The 21,703-nt window shown below is 35.2% G+C and overlaps 1 protein-coding gene across 1 annotated transcript in view; it reads right to left on the bottom strand.

Annotated features, from left to right (window-relative positions):
- The window catches only part of ube2e3 (ubiquitin-conjugating enzyme E2E 3 (UBC4/5 homolog, yeast)), a 52,473-nt gene that overhangs the window by 4,203 nt on the left and 26,567 nt on the right, over positions 1 to 21,703 (bottom strand). The window contains exon 4 of the mRNA XM_048194500.1: positions 6,449 to 6,581. Within this exon, the coding sequence (XP_048050457.1) occupies positions 6,449 to 6,581 (133 nt within the window). The remainder of the gene's footprint in view (positions 1 to 6,448; positions 6,582 to 21,703) is intronic.

Raw genomic sequence — 21,703 nt, 5'->3', positions numbered from 1 at the left:
TGGGTATTGTATGAACATGGTGGTCTCGGAGTCCAACTCGGTCGAAAACGCAGCCAGCACGACACAGGCAGCCAGTGTGAGGCCTCACGGACAACACTGGGAAACAAAACAAGAGAGAGTTCATGACACTCCCCTATGAAGAGAAAAACCTACCAATGCTAAGACTGTTCCTGGAGGTGGGCAGCTGCCTTTAAGATGGCTTTTTTAGTCACATTTAGGCAAATAATACAGAGAAATACCTGAAAAAAACATACAGATAGGATATTTTTTATCCTAAACTAATATCATAAACAGACAATAAAAAAAATCCCACACACTAACATAGCTTGAAATAACAAATAATATTTACTGTTTTGGTCATCCCTGTTGTGAAGCATTCCAGAAATATTAATCCAAGATGGTTGGCAAGTTAACAGAAATATTGAATGTAAATATACTTGCACACACATATTTATATAAAAATAAATGGTTGCACTTTTACATGTACTTAAAGTGTATTTACCTAAAAAATACTGGCTAATATCAGGTAACTACAGGGGTTAAGGTTAGGTTTAGGTGTAGGTTCAGGGTTAGTACCCAGTTATTGTAATTACTGTAATAAGTACCTAGTATGTACATGGGGAAGAGGACTGTAAATATTTTTTTCTAAGAACTTAAATATCTAATATGATAAAATAATAAAAATTTAACAATTATATTAATATAAAATATTAAAACAACAAACATTTTATATTAATTTTATATTGCACTTTTTATAAAAATAATAAACTATCCCAATACAAAAATAATTACCACATACAGTGGGTACGGAAAGTACTCAGACACTCTGCCATAAAGCCCCGACTGGTGGAGGGCTGCAGTGATGGTTGACTTTCTACAACTTTCTCCCATCTCCCGACTGCATCTCTGGAGCTCAGCCACAGTGATCTTTGGGTTCTTCTTTACCTCTCTCACCAAGGCTCTTCTCCCCCGATAGCTCAGTTTGGCTGGACGGCCAGCTCTAGGAAGGGTTCTGGTCGTCCCAAACGTCTTCCATTTAAGGATTATGGAGACCACTGTGCTCTTAGGAACCTTAAGTGCAGCAGAAATTTTTTTGCAACCTTGGCCAGATCTGTGCCTTGCCACAATTCTGTCTCTGAGCTCTTCAGGCAGTTCCTTTGACCTCATGATTCTCATTTGCTCTGACATGCACTGTGAGCTGTAAGGTCTTATATAGACAGGTGTGTGGCTTTCCTAATCAAGTCCAATCAGTATAATCAAACACAGCTGGACTCAAATGAAGGTGTAGAACCATCTCAAGGATGATCAGAAGAAATGGACAGCACCTGAGTTAAATATATGAGTGTCACAGCATAGGGTCTCTATACTTAGGACCATGTGATATTTCAGTTTTTCTTTTTTAATAAATCTGCAAAAATGTCAACAATTCTGTGTTTTTCTGTCAATATGGGGTGCTGTGTGTACATTAATGAGGAAAAAAAATGAACTTAAATGATTTTAGCAAATGGCTGCAATATAACAAAGAGTGAAAAATTTAAGGGGGTCTGAATACTTTCCGTACCCACTGTATAATATCCTATATATATAAATAAATAATGTTCATTTATGTAAGCGAAGATAGCAAAATAAAGTAAACTGTTGTATATTACACCCAAAAATTCTTCATACAGGGGACTACCAGTAAAATTATTCAGACACTTTGACCTGACCATGTTTTAAGTGTTATCTGACATAAAGATTATTTTTTTCTGAAAGAGTTTAACTCTGAGATCTTGTCATATTTTATTACTTTTTTTTTTTACTTTAGTGAATAAACTGTATTAATGAATGAAATGTTCAAGATGTCTGAATAAATTTGACTGTAATATATATATATATATATATATATATATATATATATATATACATATACATACATACATACATATATATATATATATATATATATATATATATATATATATATATATATATATATATATATATATATATATATATATATATATATATATATATATACATACATACATACATACATATACATACATATACATACATATACATATACACACACACACACGCACGCGCTATTTTTTATCTGATCAGTCATCATTCAAATTTTATTTAAAAAACAACTAACTTCTTTTTCTAAGTTCAAAGATATATGACTGCTAGTGAACTTGCTGAAGGTTGAATCCAATTGAAAGTTGATCAAGGCCATGATCAGATCTTTATTGAATTATGACCCTTTTATGCTTATTAGGTACAGTAATAGCATAATTAGCTTAGCAACACAGCTATCTGTGTAGGACAGTCAGGTGGGGTTTTAGAGATTCTTTTTAGAGATTCTTACAGACAGACAGAAATAAAAAAGAAGAGACAAGACACAAACTAAAAGAGAAATCTCTCTTTTTAAAGGCACATAATGACCCAACCAAACTGCTCCGTAAACAAGCCAATGCATTAGAGCCTTTTACAGCTCGACTTAATCGATACTCTTATTTCTATTTCTAGATAGACTTTTAGGAAGAAACGCCTGTCTCCCTGTGTTTTCCACCCTGCTTCCAAACACAGAGAGACTCATTCACAAAAGCACAGATTAGTGGACCACAAACCAAGCCACACTGTTCAGCGAGTGAGAGCGGGCAGCGACTTCACAGAGCACCGACCCTAAACGAACGTAGGCGAGATCGGCCCCCAAGTTGCTCTGCGTTTCATCTGGTGACAAAAGGATGAGGGGGTGTGGGCCGCCGGCTCTGCCCGGCATCCACCACAGAGGATGAATCCTGTTTATAATTAGTGGATTAGAGCTTTGCAGTGGCTTGATCTGAACAAAGAGCCCCCACCAGCCCATGAGCTTTATATAAACTTGTTGTTTACAGATGCCGCTGACGGTCTAGATGAGGGCCAGACTGAGGCAAAGAGCCACTCAGAGCGGTGCAAATTCCCAAACATGCTGAGGAAGGAAATTCGGATGCTAATTAATCCGAGATGGCGTGGTTGACACTTTCACCTTTATAGCCCGAGCAGGAGTAAATCAGCTTCCCTTAACCACATTGCGGCCTGTCGGCATCTCGCTAGTTGCTTTATGCTGGAAATAGCCGGTGCTCGGAAGGAGTATGTACAGCCATCCAGCACACAAAACAGCAATCACAAACACAATCGTTCAGCATCACATTATCCTTGAGTTATTTTAACAGAGGTCAATACCTGTTCTGAATGATCCATTACAGAATGTCCTTGGTAGACCTAATAAATCTTAATTAAAGGCCACTGCTCTTTTGTGACTGACTATAGGCTAATAATAGCAAAGCACACATACAAAGATGAGTTCCACTTCAAGTGTCTACTTGAGAAAATGCTTCTATTTTGTATTTTACCATTGTAGTATAGCATGGCATAGAATAGCTTTTTCCATTACAAATTACACTACTGGTCAAAAGTTTGGGGTAAAAAAAGAAATCTATACTTTTATTCAGCAAGGGCACATTAAATCAATCAAAAGTGACAGCAAAGACATTTAAAATGTTACAAAATATTTCCATTTCAAATAAATGCTGTTCACTGAGCTTTCCATTTCTGTTAACAAAATATCAAACAGGAAAAACAGTTTTCAACATTGATAATAAGAAACTATTATTAATAACTGAACAATAATAATTGAGCAAAACATCTAACTTTGTTAGATTATATAACGCTGAACTGATCATTTACATTCATATATGTTAGAAATGTCATGAGACTTAGATTTATGAATTTATAATCACAAGAACAGTATCAAATGGCTGATACAGCCGTTTTAAGCTCTGTCCCATATTCAAGAACAAGTTTGAAGTATTCACTCTGAAGTGCTTCCAAATACATTCCAATCCATTTGATATTGCATTTAGACTGAGAGCCTGTTGTGAAGCCTAATGAGCTGCCTATGCAGGTTCAAAACCATGATTATTCTGTCTTTTAAAATGCCTTCTTTTGGCAAGTACTTCATGTATCATTCACTTAAAGGGTTAGTTCACCCAAAAATAAAAATTCTGTCAAACTCACCCTCATGTCGTTCCACACCCGTAAGACCTTTGTTCATCTTCGGAACAAAAAGTAAGATATTTTTGATAAAATCCGTTGGCTCAGTGAGGCCTCCATTAACAGCAAGATAATTTACACTTTCAGATGTCCAGAAAGCTATAAAAGACATTTAAAACAGTTCATGTGACTACAGTGGTTCAATCTTAATGTTATGAAGCAACGAGAATACTTTTCGTGCGCCAAAAAAACAATAACGGCTTTATTCAACAATATCTAGTAATGGACGATTTCAAAACACTGCTTCATGAAGCTTTACGAATCTTTTGTTTCGAATCAGTGGTTCGGAGCATGAAAGTCACGTGATTTCAGTAAACGAGGCTTCGTTATTTTTGAAAATTCAAAGGAAATTTTTGAAATTTCAAAGGTTTATGTGACTTTGGCAGTTTGCTACACGCTTCGAACCACTGATTCAAAACAAAAGATTCATAAAGCTTCATGAAGCAGTGTTTTGAAATCACTAGATATTGTTGAATAAACTATTTTTTTTGGCACGCAAAAAGTATTCCCGTCACTTCATAACATTAAGGTTGAACCACTGTAGTCACATGAACTGTTGTCTGAGGCTGATTTGAGGCCTGGAGAAGTTTTGACATGCCCTGACATTTGTTCTTTTTTCAGTTGTTCATAAACATATTAATGGAAAAAGTGTCATTACACTGTATTCAGCACAAACTAGGCTACCATAATATGTGAGGAACATGTATGTACATGTTTTTGAAGGAATAACGTTTATGTGTGAAAAAACAAAAAACTTAAGTCACTGAAATAAGGCCAAAAAAAAATATTATATATGTGTTCACAAGACTTCTGGGTATTGGAGGTTGTAGACTTGAGTTTTTGCTTCAAAATTATGTAAAAATTATCCTGCCTACTCTTTCATATAAAACAATAGAGAGATTAAAATTTTCTAAGACACTTTTTGTCAAGAAACACAGTATGCGTGGAGGTGTGAATCGTCATGAATAATGGGTCATTTACACCTGAGAAGACAAAAGAATCGCATAATAATGACCTGAAATGACCTGCATATTATTGAGGCCTTTCAGTCAGGTAGGCTGTGAAAAAAAACCCTCTGTGATCATGTCTCAAGCTCATCATGGTGGTGTTGTTTTTACTCTGACTGTACACAAATAAAAGAAGATATTCTACAGATTAAAATGGTGTATAACTCTTAATTATATGTGCAACATTGACAAAGTATTTTGAGTCTCTTTCACACTGGTAAGAAAAAAAACCGAGGTGGTATCGCCGGCGATACCTCAGACTCCAAAGTGTTAAATATAGTAGCTTTCTGGACATCTGAAATTGTTAATTATCTTGCTGTCAATACAGGCCTCACTGAGCCATCAGATTTTATCAAAAATATCTTAATTTGTGTTCCGCAGATGAATGAAGGTTTTACGGGTGTGGAATGACGTGAGGCTGAGTAATTAATAACAATTTTCATTTTTGGGTGAACTAACCCTTTAAGAAGTTCCATTTCAGTCAGGATTCTCCCTTAGAAGGCAGCAGCCTGTAGGCACTACACAGCATAGCAGCTCACTAGCTTTCGAAACAGAGCCCGAGTTTAATTCCAAACCTCTGCCCTGATACACTTGCCTGTAATTTTCAAGTGAGCTCAAAAACGTTGATTTGAAATGTAAGAAACTTTTACAGGAAGGTAGATCTATTAGAGCAGGATTGAGAATCCCCCATTTTAAAGGTGCAGTAAGCGATTTCTGAGAAATGTTGTTGAAAGTGGATCGGACCGAGCACCACAACACACTTGCAGCCAATCAGCAGTAGGGGGCGTGTCCACTCATGATGGGGGAGGAAAGAGAGTGAGTGAGCAAGAGGGAGATTTGAAGAAAGACTGTTGAAAGAGAGATGGCTGAGAGACATTATAAAAGAGTAAAGGTCAGAGGAATATTACTGGAAAAAGAAGGGTTATGAGCTTTAGGACACGTGTAATATTAGAAAAACTTTCCATCGCTGGAGAGACCCTAAGTGGGAAGGCGTGAAAACAGATGACAAGGTTGTGTTGTTTCTGCTCCATACGTGAGTAACATTGGTTTTGAGCGTGTGCTGCTGGCGACTAACAACTTTTGTTTGTATATACTTGTGTACTATATGTTAATTTTTTGTTCTTCCTTGTCGTTCATCATCTTAGCTATATTTTTCACAAAGCCTTATTTTGCTTCACTTTTGCTATGATAAAGCAACATCCACTCTTGCACTACATGTTCGCGCAATTTGGGGGCGGGGCAATGTTTGTTTGGGTTGACTTCAAATATCAAGTTCAACAATGATTCTCAGAAATCGCTTACTGCACCTTTAAAACCTAAAAATAGTGAATAAAAAGGGAAGAGATGTTTCCATACTGTACCTTTGGTGGCTTGAAGGGGTAATCGGACGAGAAGGTGATATCCAGAAAGAACACTCCCCCCTCATAGACTGAACCTGGAGGCCCCAAGATGGTGGATCTCCACTCATAGATATTATCGCCTTTGGGTCCCGCACTGAAAAACACAAACAAACACAGGCCATGGTGATTTAGTATCTTACACAAAGACTAAAATGTCAGCCAATATTTGGCCATTTTGAGAATACAGTACTGGCTGATTAACAGAAGCATCCCTTATGTCAACTCCAAAGTCTACCAACATCCAAATGGATAATAATAAATGATAACATGTTAATAAAGATATTACATGTATGGCGCCACAAAACACTTTTTAATGTAGCACAGAGGTGGCATGAATATATTTACACATGGATGACAATCGCAGGACACAATGTAACACTTAAAAGTTGACAAAGAAAACAAGATGTGCTCTGATTGACAATGGCAAATTTAAGATCACTCTCCTGTGGCATTGAACAATATTAATGACATAAAATAGCAGGTTAATTAAATTAAATGAAACAACATAACAGGTTATTAAAATCAGCATGAAACAGAAGTTGCTTAAGTATTTGCTTTCCTATTGTGACGTATATCCGAGTGAAACGGTTTCCTGAACTAGAAAAAAAAAAAAAAAAAAATGTAGGGCCGGACTTTTGTCCATGGGGAATTGATTGGACGGTCGTGGTTTGCTATTGCTGTGATCTCATGTGATAGACATGCTGTCCCGACATCGCGCCAGAAAACACATCAGAGAAGAGAAGAGATGCCGTTGCAAGAGGGAGGGTAAGGTTACTTTGATTATAGATTACAAGGGCTCATGAATTTAAAAAAAAAAAAATGTGCATGAGAGAATCACTTACTGAAATATTCCATAAATACAAAAAACAGTCAATTTTTGATTCCATGGTGGCTTTAAATCCTCTTATAATATTTGTATTTACAGGTCAGAGCAGACCTACGTTAGTATGACAGAATCTATAGACTGAAAATGCATCAGGGATTGTTTTGAAATGACCTGAAATCGGATCAAATTGTGTGGTGCCTAAAGAACAAGCCAAATATCTGCAACACAGGTCATACAGAAGAAGATTCAGAGGTCAGATTGAGATAAAGGAACAACCACACAAACATGGCTAATGGAGGAAAATAAGGGCAATGAAGGAAAAAAATAAAGGCCCACTCAGAGTGATCCTCTGCTGGAGAGACCTGCCTCTAATGGAGGAGACAGGTGAATGTAGCAGACGCTGCCGTAAGCAGGCACTTATCCTCGGCATCTATTGCTCAATTAGCATGTGATGAAATGCTCGTCTCTGCCAGCAAGTCACCAGCCTACACACTGGATATCCACTCGTGCTTTAGAGCGAGAGAAGACGGCTGTCAAACCCAACTCGGCATAAAGTGGAGGTCCAAGAATAGGCGGGATTACGGCAAAGCGGAAAGATAATAGGAACGGACGGCGTGAAGAGTAAAAGACAATTCATTGCCGCCATGTAGCTTACTTAATTCTTTGAGCCTGATAAATTATCCGGGACTCTCTCGCACCGCAGCGAGGGTGGAAAAATGCATCGAATACAACAGAGAGCAATAAATGGCAGATTAAGCAAAAGCAACCTGCTACATAGATCATTTAACTGCACGACGACATGCGGGGTTGTCTTTGGCCATCGCTTATCGCCATAAAATCAACACATGACATTTAGAGAGGCTTTAGATCACGTCAAAGTGAATCATATAACCGTAGCTTACGAGGGGAAAAAATGAGGGAGAAATAGAAAAATCTTTTTAACGCCTCTGAACATCAATCTGACAGGCCTTCAGTAGGGTGTTTAGTAAAAGCGAGGTGAGCTTCATGCCAGCGTAACGCTTTGCCCCGGTCCTGTCAGCGGTTCTCAGCGTTACCGCAGAGCAACTAAATTTATATGAAAGGAAGTGTGGAACCTCACCATAAGGATGTGGAAAATTACTTCATTTCATAATCGATTAGTCAGTGGGTTGCCTGAACCACTAGTTGACAAACTGTGTAAAAAACCCTGGTTTTAAGTTCATCCAACCCCAAATAGAAGCATTTCTCATGCGCAGAATGAAGGTGCCTTTTCGAAGTTATTATTTATCAAGGATGCATTCAAAAAGTGACACTAAAGACATTTAGAACTCTACAAAATATTTCTATTTTAAATTAAATGCTGTTGTTTTCAACTTTCTATTCATCCAAAAATCCTGAAAAGCCATTACGGTTTCCACAAAAATTTTAGGTGCACAAATTACTTTTTAAAAAAAATAAAAAAATAAATAAAATAGAATAGAATGCATTGTTTTTCTGTATTTTTGATCAAACAAATGCAGCCTTAGTGAGCATTCAATATTTCTTTTAAAAAACATTTAAAAAAAACCAAAACTTTTGAACAGTAGTGCATTATTTAGTTGAAATAATCAGTGAATCATTCAAATGAATTATTGAAACAAACTCTCCAATGATGAGATAGAGATTGGTGGGCCTTTTAAAGGGTTAGTTCACCCAAAAATGAAAATTCTGTCATTTATCACTCACGTTACCTCATGTCGTTCTACACCCGTAAGACCTTCGTTCACAAATTATATTTTTGATCAAATCTGATGGCTCAGTGAGGCCTCCATTCATTGCCAGCAAGATAATTAACACTTTCAGATGCCCAGAAAGCTACTGAAGACATATTTAAAATAGTTCATGTGACTACAGTGGTTCAACCTTAATATTATGAAGCGACAAGAATATTTTGTGCACCAAGGGTTTTTTTCTTTGTGTGCAATTTTCATTTTTGGGTGAACAAACCTTTTAAGAACTAACCCCTGAACACAGCCTCATTCTCACAAAATACATTTTGCTATCTGCAATATGCAAAATTGTCTGACATGGATGACAAACCAAATCTTGTGAAAATCTTGGGAAAGACTGCTGCTGCCGCATCTGTCAATTCATTTCATGTGTTTACAGGCTGATCATGACTTCTTCAATATGGTGAATGCACAGACATATTGCAGTAATGAGCAGCTGCTGCTAATACGGCTCTATGTATTAACATCTATGGTAAAGTGTCTGCCTGTCCTCTTGTTGCTGGACTGTGAAGATTTGAAGCAATTATGTTGACGCTGAAGAGCCACTTGTAACAGATTTAGCAAACTCTTAACGGGAACATAACAGTGGCAAATGATTGAAAAAAGCCACCGTTAATAGCCGAACGAGTCCTTTAGGCTCTAATGAATTCTTGGCAATCAAGTGGACAGTCGTGTTTGTTGAGGCCAAGGCTGACACATGCTTCTCGGAAACACACAATCACCTCCACATGGTTTCCAGAAAATATAAGAGATTCATACAGGAGGTGGCAAGATAGAAGGATCAGAACAACACAGAAATTATACAGAGTAAAATGATATAGGTTCACAATGCAGCAGAATATATTGTCAGTTCAATTTTAGAGTGCTAAATATGGTTAAGTTCAGTTGTTACTGAGGATGGTAACACACATTCTGAACAGTACTACACTGAACTCTTCAATATACCTGTGCTGCAATGAAAACTAACACTAAATGAAAACATTTTTATTAGCTGAAATAAACCAGTGTAATTGGGAAAAACCTAAATTAAACTAAAATACCGTTTCATGATTTTTTTACATAAGATGTTATAAAGCTTTAAATAAACCAAAACTAGAAAATTCTCATACTAAAACAAACAATGACAGAGTGAAAATAAATACATTTAATTGGAAAAAAAGTTAAAAACCCTGGTGTGGGTGCAAAGGGAAACGGTATAGGTAAAAAAAAAATAAATAAATAAAAAAATAAAAAAAAAATGGAGGAAAATATTCCTCTAAAAAACTTTTGCATTTACTCACAAAACTTGAGTTCTCAGAGAAACTGCACTCGATCGAAAAACTTTATTTCAGTTCTTCTGGAAGTGAACGCAAAGTTTCTCTGGGAAACGCAATACTTCTGAGAGAGAACACAAAAGCATTAAAATATAAATTTTCTTCCAATTTCATAATTTTTTTCCATCATTTCCCCATGTCCCCTTAGAGGCTCTGTAAAAAAAAAAAAAAAAAAAAAAAATACTGTTCACTACACTTAAAGGATTAGTTCACTTTAAAATGAAAATTACCCCAAGTTTTACTCACCCTCAAGCCATCCTAGGTGTATATGACATTCTTCTTTCTGATAAACACAATCAGTTATTTTAATAAATATCCTGACACATCCAGGCTTTATAATGACAGTGAACAGGACCAACGAGTATGAAGCTCAAGAAAGTGCATCCATCATTAATAAATGTACTCCACACGGCTCCGGGGGTTAATAAAGGCCTTCTGAAGTGAAGTGATGCGTTTGTCTAAGAAAAATATCCATATTTAACAAGTAAAACATCTAGCTTCCGCCAGACCGCCTTCAGTATTCAACTTAGGAAGAAAGTGTATCGCCTCTTGCAGTTGAAAATGCGTACGCTACGTCCTCTGTATTTAAGTGTATTTAAAAGTTACGCTTTTTTTGTAAATTGAATAAGAAAGGCAGTCTGGTGTAAGCTAGATATTTTACTTTATAACTTGTTAAATATGGACATTTTTCTTACAGAAACACATCGCTTCACCTCAGAAGGTCTTTATTAACCCCCCAGAGCCGTGTGGAGTACATTTATGATGGATGGATGCACTTTCTTGAGCTTCGAACTCGTTGGTTCTGTTCACTGCCATAATAAAGCCTGGATGTGTCAGGATATTTATTAATATAACTCAGATTGCGTTCATCAGAAAGAATAAAGTCATACACACCTAAGACGGCTTGAGGGCGAGTATTCATTTTAATGTGAACTGATCCTTTAAACAAATTGGTTTAATTTGTTTTAAATTGTCAATTGTTTCAACCCCGGCCTTTCTCAAATTCATTCTGGAAATTTCCCTCTTCAACAGATCGTCTCAAAAGTTTTGTGTAGGGGTTTCAGGTAAACCTGAAGCAGGTACGAGGAGGAACGCCTGCATTCCATAACCACATTTATGATGCAATTACTACAAATACCCAGCATCGATGTTATATAACCTGGAAAGTATGTTAGCAGTGAATTTCAGGCAGTAATCCTGCTCAAAAACAGGGGCGACCTCAATAATCCAGCGACCCTATGGAAGGCAGCTCTGCCACCGCTGCGATTGGCTCTGGGCTCGGGTATTGTGTAATCCAGCACTCCCTCGAGGCGCACACACACTATAATCACCTCAAATGTGTTTGCAGTTCGCCCACTTCCTGTAGCACACATTTCTCTCTGCAGAGACTGCTTTAATGACCAAGCAAGGACTTGTTATCCTTTAACGCTTCAGAGCAAACTCCTACCATTTAACAAAACAAGCTTCCGTTCAGATTCTCACGTAGTCTTGAAAGAAGCAACCCTTTATGATATTAAGCTACCGCTGAGACTGGGGAATCGAAGCCTGCTGGCTCACCGATCTATCAGCTTGTCTATGAAGAGCTCCGGGTGTAGCAGATTACACAGAAGATAGTCCTGAGAAACTAATTAATTTACCCTAAGCGCAAACATATACCATTTATCAATCTCCATCCATCACTTCAGATAACCCAGAAAGATGGTGAGGGCAGGCGAAGCACTGGAGAATGGAGTCACAATTCTGCACTGAGGTCTTATATTAAATTATATCAAAAGTCTACCTGTGAAACTCCTGCCTCTGTACACACAAAGAAACCACTAGTAGTGAAATAGTTTGCATATTAGTACTGTTCGCCTCCCACAGTTTGGCATGTCTGCACCACGGTTCATCTCCTGTCCAACGACGCCTCCGAAAATATAAATGTTAATGGTTTATGTACCATAGAGTGTCAGTTTTAAAGATAATTATGGTAATTTCCTGTATATATCAAAAAAAAAAAAAAAAAAAAAGCCTTCCTGTTCAAACTATAGAGTATGGCTGTAGAAACGCCAAAGTCATGGGTTATATTCCCAGGGAAAACAAGGACTGACAAAATGTGTACCTTGAATGCAATATAAGTCGATTTGGATAGAAGCATCTGCCAAATGCACACATGTAAAATGTCATTTAAATTGGTTGGGAATTGCAAGGAATTGAACTGTTCCAATTCCTTAGAGGTGACTTCTTAGGCCTAGAGATGCATTTTTTAAAAGTTGAACTTCTTTTATCTTGAACACTGCACAAGATGCGAGTGCAACGGTCAAATTTTCGTCTAGCAAACGTACATAGAAAAACAATGGAAAAGCAGTACAATGGAAAGCACAGATGCGTACTGTGCGAATGGCCCATTACAGTCTTTTACCAATTTACAGCATAACATTTAAACAAAAAAATATGATAAGGTTTTATTCATTTATTTTTTAAAGTAAATAAGGTTTTGAAAAATAGATCTGGCTTGGAATAAGGATAGGAAAAATACACTGAAAAGAGATTTAATAAGTAACTTAAACAACTATCTGAATGTAAATCTAAGTAAGATGTAACATGAGTGCTGAGAGGTTGCGTTAGACTTTTGCATTGTTCGTCATTTTGATGGACAGGGTTGTAAAAATTCTGTCATAATCTATTATTACCCACCATTTTAATTTACATATTTTAATGATAAGACACTTAATAGCTTTTGTTTTTTGTTCACATTTTCATTTTTAATCATGGACTTACAGGATGAGCCTATAGGCTAGATTATGCATTTATTTATTTATGAAGAGAACAGATGAACAGAGACAGTGTGTCACTTTTCATGCTTAACACCACACAAAGCAGATGAATGTTTGTTTTTTTCTCCCTGCAGTAACAGCGGAGGCCACTAAAACACTATCTGTGTGTCTGGACAGGCAAATATGAACAACGCTAGGACTAGGTTAAAAATATTGATAACTCGTTTTTAAAGGGTACATAACACACACAAAACTTTTTCTCCATGTTTAGCATGAGAATGCAACTCTTTAACAGTGTAAATAAGTCAGAATGCATGAAATAGCATTAAACACTCCCTTTAATCGATTCTCATTTTTATGAACAGATATCGATTCTTAAATCCCAAGAATCAATCTTTTATCTATGCTGTTTTCAGTTGACGAATAAACAGAACATTGCAGCATGCCTCCCATCTAATAACTTTTTACATAAAACAGTCTCAGATTTCAAATTCTGTCCATTATATTACAAAATTCAAACAATAAATTTTGTTTCGACACTCGTTAATGTGTCATCAAGCGAACCAGCACGTGAATGGATCATCTCTTCCACTTTACTACTAGTTACAGCATTAAATAAACATGAATGAACATCAGAAGGTATGTTAAAAGATATAGTACAACTTACCAAAATTCTTATATCTTGTGTAATCAGCTTTTCAACTATGAAAGGACGTCAATAAAACAGCTTTTAAATATGTCACGTTTACATTCATCTCAGAAAAGCCATTCAGTGATCGTAAGCTCAACAGTCAGCTAGAGGAGGAGCATTTTGATAAATATATGCACCATATTACATATTCATTACAATTTTACGGTTTTTTCCAATATTTAATGTATTTTTTAATAAATCCGTCAAGTTTTTATGACATCCACCATTTAAATGTTTATATTTTAAAAAATCATGTAATTAGAAAGTTAGTATTATAACATTGACTTAAACTGGGTGCTCGCCTCTGCTTAATCAAACGCATCAAGGGAGACTGATTTTAATCTTTGCTTCGGACAGTTTTAGTTTTGTTCTGGAGGCTAAACCTGCATTTTGCCACACTGGTGCACACTCATCACCAACTGGACAGGGGTGGGATTTACAGTTACAAGTTAAAATAAATCACCCATAGTGTAATTTGTCAAAATTATGGACGGCCTTCAGATTCAGAAGTAAATAACGGAAAATTGCCAGTTAATGTGACCTCCGCACATCCTCCCAAACACTTCTCACAGTGCTAGCATACAACAAAACCTGTTGTAAGAGCTAACCGGAGATATGTGTTCATCATGATTAATAGTTGGGAAAATATGCAAACTGGGTATCAGCATCACAATCCAATATATTCTTGCATGTGTGAACCTCTAAGCCAAGCCAATATCAGTCAATTCTATAAAACAGCAACAACAACAAAAATCCTCTTAACAGTCATAAATTTACATTGATTCATTGCAATTCTGAAACAACTGTTCAAATATATGTTCAGGGGAATATGTCAGCAATTAAAACATAATATTAATAAAACCATACTCGCTTTACATGCTGCAATAAATCACACGCCACTCAACATTAAATTTCCCAGCGAACACACACAGAAAATGTCAGGTAATATTCAGCAGCGGAGTCAATGACCTGATGCTGATTTTAAAATTGGCCACAATTAATGCACTAACCTCTGGGGCTGGGCTTTATACTTTTTCTTTCAGCTATCAACCCCCCGTTCCTCTGCTCCTGCTGGCTTACACAACTATAATCAACTGCCTGCCAGTGTCCCACTCTGTTATTTATCTGACAATTGGAATAAAGTCATGGTCAGACCTGTAATTATGATGACATTATATGAATAACTATAATTTCAGCTCTTAAAATGTCAAATTCTGGGCAATTTATTACTATACAAAGAGCAAAAGAGAAGAATCAAACAGAACAACGTCATTTGCCAACATCAGTATGCTATGAAAAAAAAAAAAGAGAGAAAAATTCACTATCAGGGAAACACCATTGTATATAACTTGTTGATATATTTCGGGACATAAAATGCTTAACTATGATTAGCTACTTGAAATTGTTAGATGTTGTTAGCAGGTATTATTAAGGGGGAGGGACTTTCTCATTCTAGGACAAAATATTTATTTAGTTTGGATGCCAACGGATTTGTTTACCCCCACAAGTTCAAGATGAGTCAACCATATATTTGGTTTCAGGAGAGAAATTTTATTTATCTGCTAAATGCTAATTTATCAATGTTTACAAGTACACTAGCATATATAGTTGGAGTCCGTAAGATTTTTATTTTTTGAAAGAAATTAATACTTTTATTCAGCAAGGATGCATTAAATTTGTCAAAAGTGACAGTAAAGACATTTATAATTTTACAAAAGTTTTAAAATAGATGCTATTCTTTATTTTAACTTCAAAGAATCCTAAAAAAAAGAAAGAAGAAAAACAAAAACAAAACAAAAAAAACACAGTTTCCACAAAATTATGAAGCAGCACAACATGTTTACAACATTAATAATAAGAAGAAATGTGTCTTGAGCACCAAATCAGCATATTAGAATGATTTCTAAAAGGATCATGTGACACTGATGACTGGAGTAACGATGCTAAAAAAAATTAACAGGAGTAAATTACATTTTAAAATACATCAAAACAGAAACATTATTTTCAATTGTAATAACACTTCACAATATTACAGTTTTACTGTAATAAATGCAGCTTTGGTGAGCATAACAGACTTCTTTCAAAAACATTTAAAAAAATCTTACAGCCCAAACTTTTGAATGGTAGCGTAGATCACCTCAAAGCTAACATACATGGAGTAAAAGCCACAAAATGGCTTCATAAAATGAAAATATTTAGTGACAAGCAGTAACAATGAGGCCTTGTCCCAAATAATGTACTTGATATGTACTTGCGGTCTTTGCTCATGAAGTTTACGAAACCACAGTGTTTACCATTTGTCAGAGTATGATTCAAACGGTTTCTAACAAGCGTCCTCTTTGTGGTTGCGTGACCTCTTTTGCTACCTGATGATCTATGGGGCATTACATTACCAAAGTATGTATGGACAGCTGACACACGATGGACTGAGGAGCACAAGAGCAGCATTTGGTACAAAGCTTGACAACTACTTCATTGCAAAGTCTGGAATATACATAAAAACTCAAGAAAATACATTGGGAAGTGCACAGACATTACTGTCAGATAACGTTTTCACCAAGCAATGCCTTCCTAAGAATCTCAGTGTCATTGCACATCCTGTTCATATTCATGGCGTTATAAACATGAACCTCTCTGGAGGATAAGTGCTTGTTCATATGCTAATTCACTGCTGAGGAACTGAGTGGGATGTTTCTTAAAGCTTTTGCTTTCCTCTGAAGATATATAAAGGGATAATGCGAGGAACAGACTATAATTTAAGTCTTTTTTTCCCCATCTTCAATGTCATTCACATATATTCAGATTTGCCAGGTGAATATGCAACTCAGGCTGGATATCACAGATACCATAAATCATTGGTTGCAAGTTTGAATATGCGCATATGAAAACGGTTTAAATTTTGGTTTATGATTTCAGAAGATTTTGTCTATTTTAGATCTGGACAGATGATTGAAGCATATTATAACAATAAAGTTTATAAAGTGTTTGAAGTTGAACACAGATTTGTGTCCACAGTGTGTAAACAACCAGCCTATTACAGTAACAATCCACCCACTCCTTTTTTCTAATCCCCATAAATCAAAAACAGTCTTTCCAAAGGAGCGGTTCCCAATTTTGAAAATTCCATCTTACGTAAGAGTAGGGGGAAGCCCGGCCCATGACTGGTGATGATCTGCCCTGTTAGCAGAGAGGGTCAGTTCAACACTGGATTTGCACAAAATATTAACATGATGGCACATGCTAGTCAATTAGCTGAATCAACTTAACTCCACAACAACTAAATAAATTTATCCACTAACCATTCAGAAACATCCAGTTTCATTCTAAAAGTTGTAACTTCTTCCTGAGTCTCTCCATCAGCGTCCGACTCCGGTTTGAACAATGTAAGGCTGAACACCGTTACTGACAATTTTTGACATTTTGGGTGCGTGAGATTCTCCGGTTTTGTTGTTAAGTTTACGAAGCACAAGCTGTTAAAGCTCCGGGGGCAGAGAGCAGCAGCTCATTTGCATTTAAAGGGACACACACAAAATGGTAATGTTTTTGCTCACACCCAAATAGGGGCAAATTTAAGCTATAATAAATGATCTGTGGGGTATTTTGAGCTGAAACTTCACAGACGCATTTTGTGGACACCAGAGACTTATATTACTCATTTTGTGAAAAGAGGTAATAGGTCCCCTTTAAATCTGCCTCATTTCAGTACTGCATGAAACAAAGACAGCATTAAAAATGTAACAATAGAGACTTCAGTATACTGGAAATGAAAACACCTTAAAGTAACAATTATTCTGCTGCAGCAGAATGACATGCTTGACAAAAGCAACTCAAAGATAAAAGATGGAGCTTATCTGAAAGGTGCTTCCCAGAAGAAGTGTAACACATTCGCATAAACCCATTACAAACATCCTGTGACATTAAATATATGCGGAACCACTCTCACACCCTGTGCACACGCTATATCAATCTGGTCCACTTATCAAGCATAAAGCATGAGATCTTGCTCTCTTTCAACACTATTCCTGCAGACATTGATTTAGAGCAGGTTATTGAAATGCAGCACTGTACTTGCTAAACTGTTCAGTAGGAATTAATGAGATACCCTCAGCGTTTCACTAAGACAGAATACACACTGATGGTTGTGCTGTAATCTAATCAGCTGTGAATGTAAGTAGCAATGCTTTTCAGATGCGGTTGCAATCTTTCATTCAGACCATGACTGAGTTCATATTCCCTTTTTATCGCCGTACATTATTTATCGGTAGACGCATTGTTTTACATCAATGAGCAAATGAAAAACTGCTCAGAGAAAATGAATGTAGGGAAAAGAACAATGAACATAAATGGAAAAAAAATAAATCAATATCGACTGATACCTTTTAAAAATTTGACAGTTTTAGGGAGAGCGATCCAAGTATATATCTATATAATAAAGACAAAATACTGTATATATAGTCAAACCAAAATTTATTTAACATTTCATTCATTAATACAGTTTATTCACTATAGTTTAAAAAAAAATGGTAATAAAATGTGACAAAATCTCAGAGTTAAACTGTCAGAAAAAAATAATCTTAATTATGTCAGATAACACTTAAGCAAAACATGGTCAGATCAAAGTGTCTGAATAATTTTTGGTCCCAAATTTTGATAAATTTTACTGGTAGTCCACTGTATGAATAATTTTTGGGTATAATATGTCAGTTTACTTTATTTTGCTATCCTCACTTACATAAATGAACTATAGTGTCCTGCACCCACTAGTTATAAAAAAAACAATAAAATAAAATTAAATTATATATATATATATATATATATATATATATATATATATATAAATATATATAAAATATCTAGTCTCTGAATAATTTTTGGTTTCACCGTACGTACGTACACACACACACACACACACACACACACACACACACACACACACACACACACACACACACACACACACACACACACACACGTATATATAATGTATATAAAATTTTATTTTAAATATTTAACCGTATATTTTATTTTTATTTTTTAGTAGGTTCATCAGAAAAATACATATACATCAAATAAATAAAACGTATGAATAATTTATAATGTATAATATATATTTTTTAAAATAAAAAATAAATATGATTGCTGCTGATAATATTATATATAAAATAAATAAATTATTTTCAGCAACATTCAGGTTTCCAATAAAGAGGTTGTTTGGTTGGCATCGATACCAATGTTGTGTGCCCTGGAATCCTTGCTATTGGTGGAGATGGGCCTATTGATTTCAGCGGTCTGAAGTGCATTGATACAGGACCCCTGGACGAGCGCTGCCTCTCTCTGCTCAGCATGAAAAGCCACTAAGGCAAAAATAAGCCCTGAGTCAATATGGCCAGTGTGTATAAATAAACCTGTGCTGAGACATCAGTAGGGGAAGCGTCAGCCCGCCGCATCTGCCTGTGATGATGATGATGTAGAGCAGATTGATGAAGGCTGACAGCTCAGATAAGCAGCACACTGGCCGGGTTGCCCTCTGCTACGTAGGAACAGGAAGTGGAATAAGTTAAGCAATGCCCACTCTGCTTAAGTACAAAGAAAGGAGATGACAATTTGATATAGAGGATAAGAAAAAAGATTTGAGAAATACTGCAGCCTTATGCCTATTTTACGAAGTGAGGTGAAACAACAGAAATCAAACGCTGGATTTTATACATATGCTATAAATCAGTATCCAAAAATGTATTATGTGGAACGTATTTTCATGGAACAAAATTGTTTCTTTTTAAAAAAAAAAAAATATATATATATATATATATATTTATTTTACACATTACATTAAATATACATTTTATATTAAAAATACTAGTTGCACACTCAACAAAACTCACTTTACAGACAGTGAATACAGATATCTGTTCACTTCACTACATCACTAACAACATCTGGCAATAAACCCATAACTAAAGGCTTAAATAGAATAAAATGTGTCACATTTATGTTAACTAAATAAATACATAAAGTAAAATACGGAAGAGGATTAGGGCCAAGCAATAATAAAAAAATAAAACCATCTCGAGATTAAAGTTGTTAAATTTCGAGAAAAAACTCGTTAAATTTCGAGAAAAATGTCGAGATAAAATGTTGAGAACGAAGTCATTAAATTACAAGAAAAAAGTCGTTAAATTTCGAGAAAAAAGTCGAGATAAAATGTTGAGAATAAACTCGTTAAATTACGAGAAAAAAGTCATTAAATTACGAGAACAAATTCGTTAAATTATGAGAAAAATGTTGTTATATTTTGAGAAAAAAGTCGAGATAAAATGTTGAGAATAAAGTCATTAAATTACGAGAAAAAAGTCATTAAATTACGAGAACAAATTCGTTAAATTATGAGAAAAATGTCGTTAAATTGAGAAAAAAGTCGAGATAAAATGTTGAGAATAAAGTCATTAAATTACGAGAAAAAAGTTGTTAAATTTCGAGAAAAAAGTTGAGATAAAATGTTGAGAATAAAGTCATTAAATTACAAGAAAAAAGTCGTTAAATTTCGAGAAAAAAGTCGAGATAAAATGTTGAGAATAAACTCATTAAATTACGAGAAAAAAAGTCATTAAATTACGAGAACAAATTCGTTAAATTATGAGAAAAATGTTGTTAAATTTTGAGAAAAAAGTCGAGATAAAATGTTGAGAATAAAGTCATTAAATTACGAGAAAAAAGTCATTAATTTACGAGAACAAATTCGTTAAATTATGAGAAAAATGTCGTTAAATTGAGAAAAAAGTCGAGATAAAATGTTGAGAATAAAGTCATTAAATTACAAGAAAAAAAACGTTAAATTTCGAGAAAAAAGTCGAGATAAAATGTTGAGAATAAACTCGTTAAATTACGAGAAAAAAAGTCATTAAATTACGAGAACAAATTCGTTAAATTATGAGAAAAATGTTAAATTTTGAGAAAAAATTCGAGATAAAATGTTGAGAATAAAGTCATTAAATTACAAGAAAAAAGTCATTAAATTACGAGAACAAATTCGTTAAATTATGAGAAAAATGTCGTTACATTTTGAGAAAAAAGTCGAGATAAAATGTTGAGAATAAAGTCATTAAATTACGAGAAAAAAGTTGTTAAATTTCGAGAAAAAAGTCGAGATAAAATGCTGAGAATAAACTCATTAAATTACGAGAAAAAGTAATTAAATTACGAGAACAAATTCGTTAAATTATGAGAAAAATGTTGTTAAATTTTGAGAAAAAAGTCGAGATAAAATGTTGAGAATAAAGTCATTAAATTTGTTCTCATAATTTAACGACTTTTTTCCCTCGTCATTTAATGACTTTATTCTCATAATTTAATGACTTTATTCTCAACATTTTATCTCAACATTTTTCTCATAATTTAACGAATTTGTTCTCGTAATTTAATGTCTTTATTCTCAACATTTTATTTTGACTTTTTCTCGAAATTTAACGAGTTTTTTCTCGAAATTTAACTTTAATCTCGAGATGGTTTTATTTGTTTATTATTGCTTGGCCCTAATCCTCTTCCGTAGTAAAATGACAATAAAAGTCCTAGTTAATTTCTTTCCCTTTTAAGGGTGAAGTTCACCCAGAAGCATAAGGATTCCTTGTGCTGGTTAAGAACTAGTGGGTGATTTGATGAAGTTGTTCTGTCTGAGCTGAACGCTGACAGTGATTCATTACACCGGGCGAGAGTTTGCCATGCGATGCCGATTGTGAGGTCTGGGAGCGCATGATGACAGGACTATAAGCAGCGGTTCAGAGACAACGGAGAATGAGAGAGCATGATAACACTCAACAAAAAGATAAAATTGTCTCATATTTATGTATTTGCATTGGATGGAATTGTTGTTTTTAAGCCATTTCAT

The sequence above is a fragment of the Megalobrama amblycephala genome, linkage group LG6 (genome assembly GCF_018812025.1).
Source record: "Megalobrama amblycephala isolate DHTTF-2021 linkage group LG6, ASM1881202v1, whole genome shotgun sequence".
In the NCBI taxonomy this organism is placed as follows: Eukaryota; Metazoa; Chordata; class Actinopteri; order Cypriniformes; family Xenocyprididae; genus Megalobrama; species Megalobrama amblycephala.
This window is presented reverse-complemented; position numbering and strand designations above follow the sequence as displayed.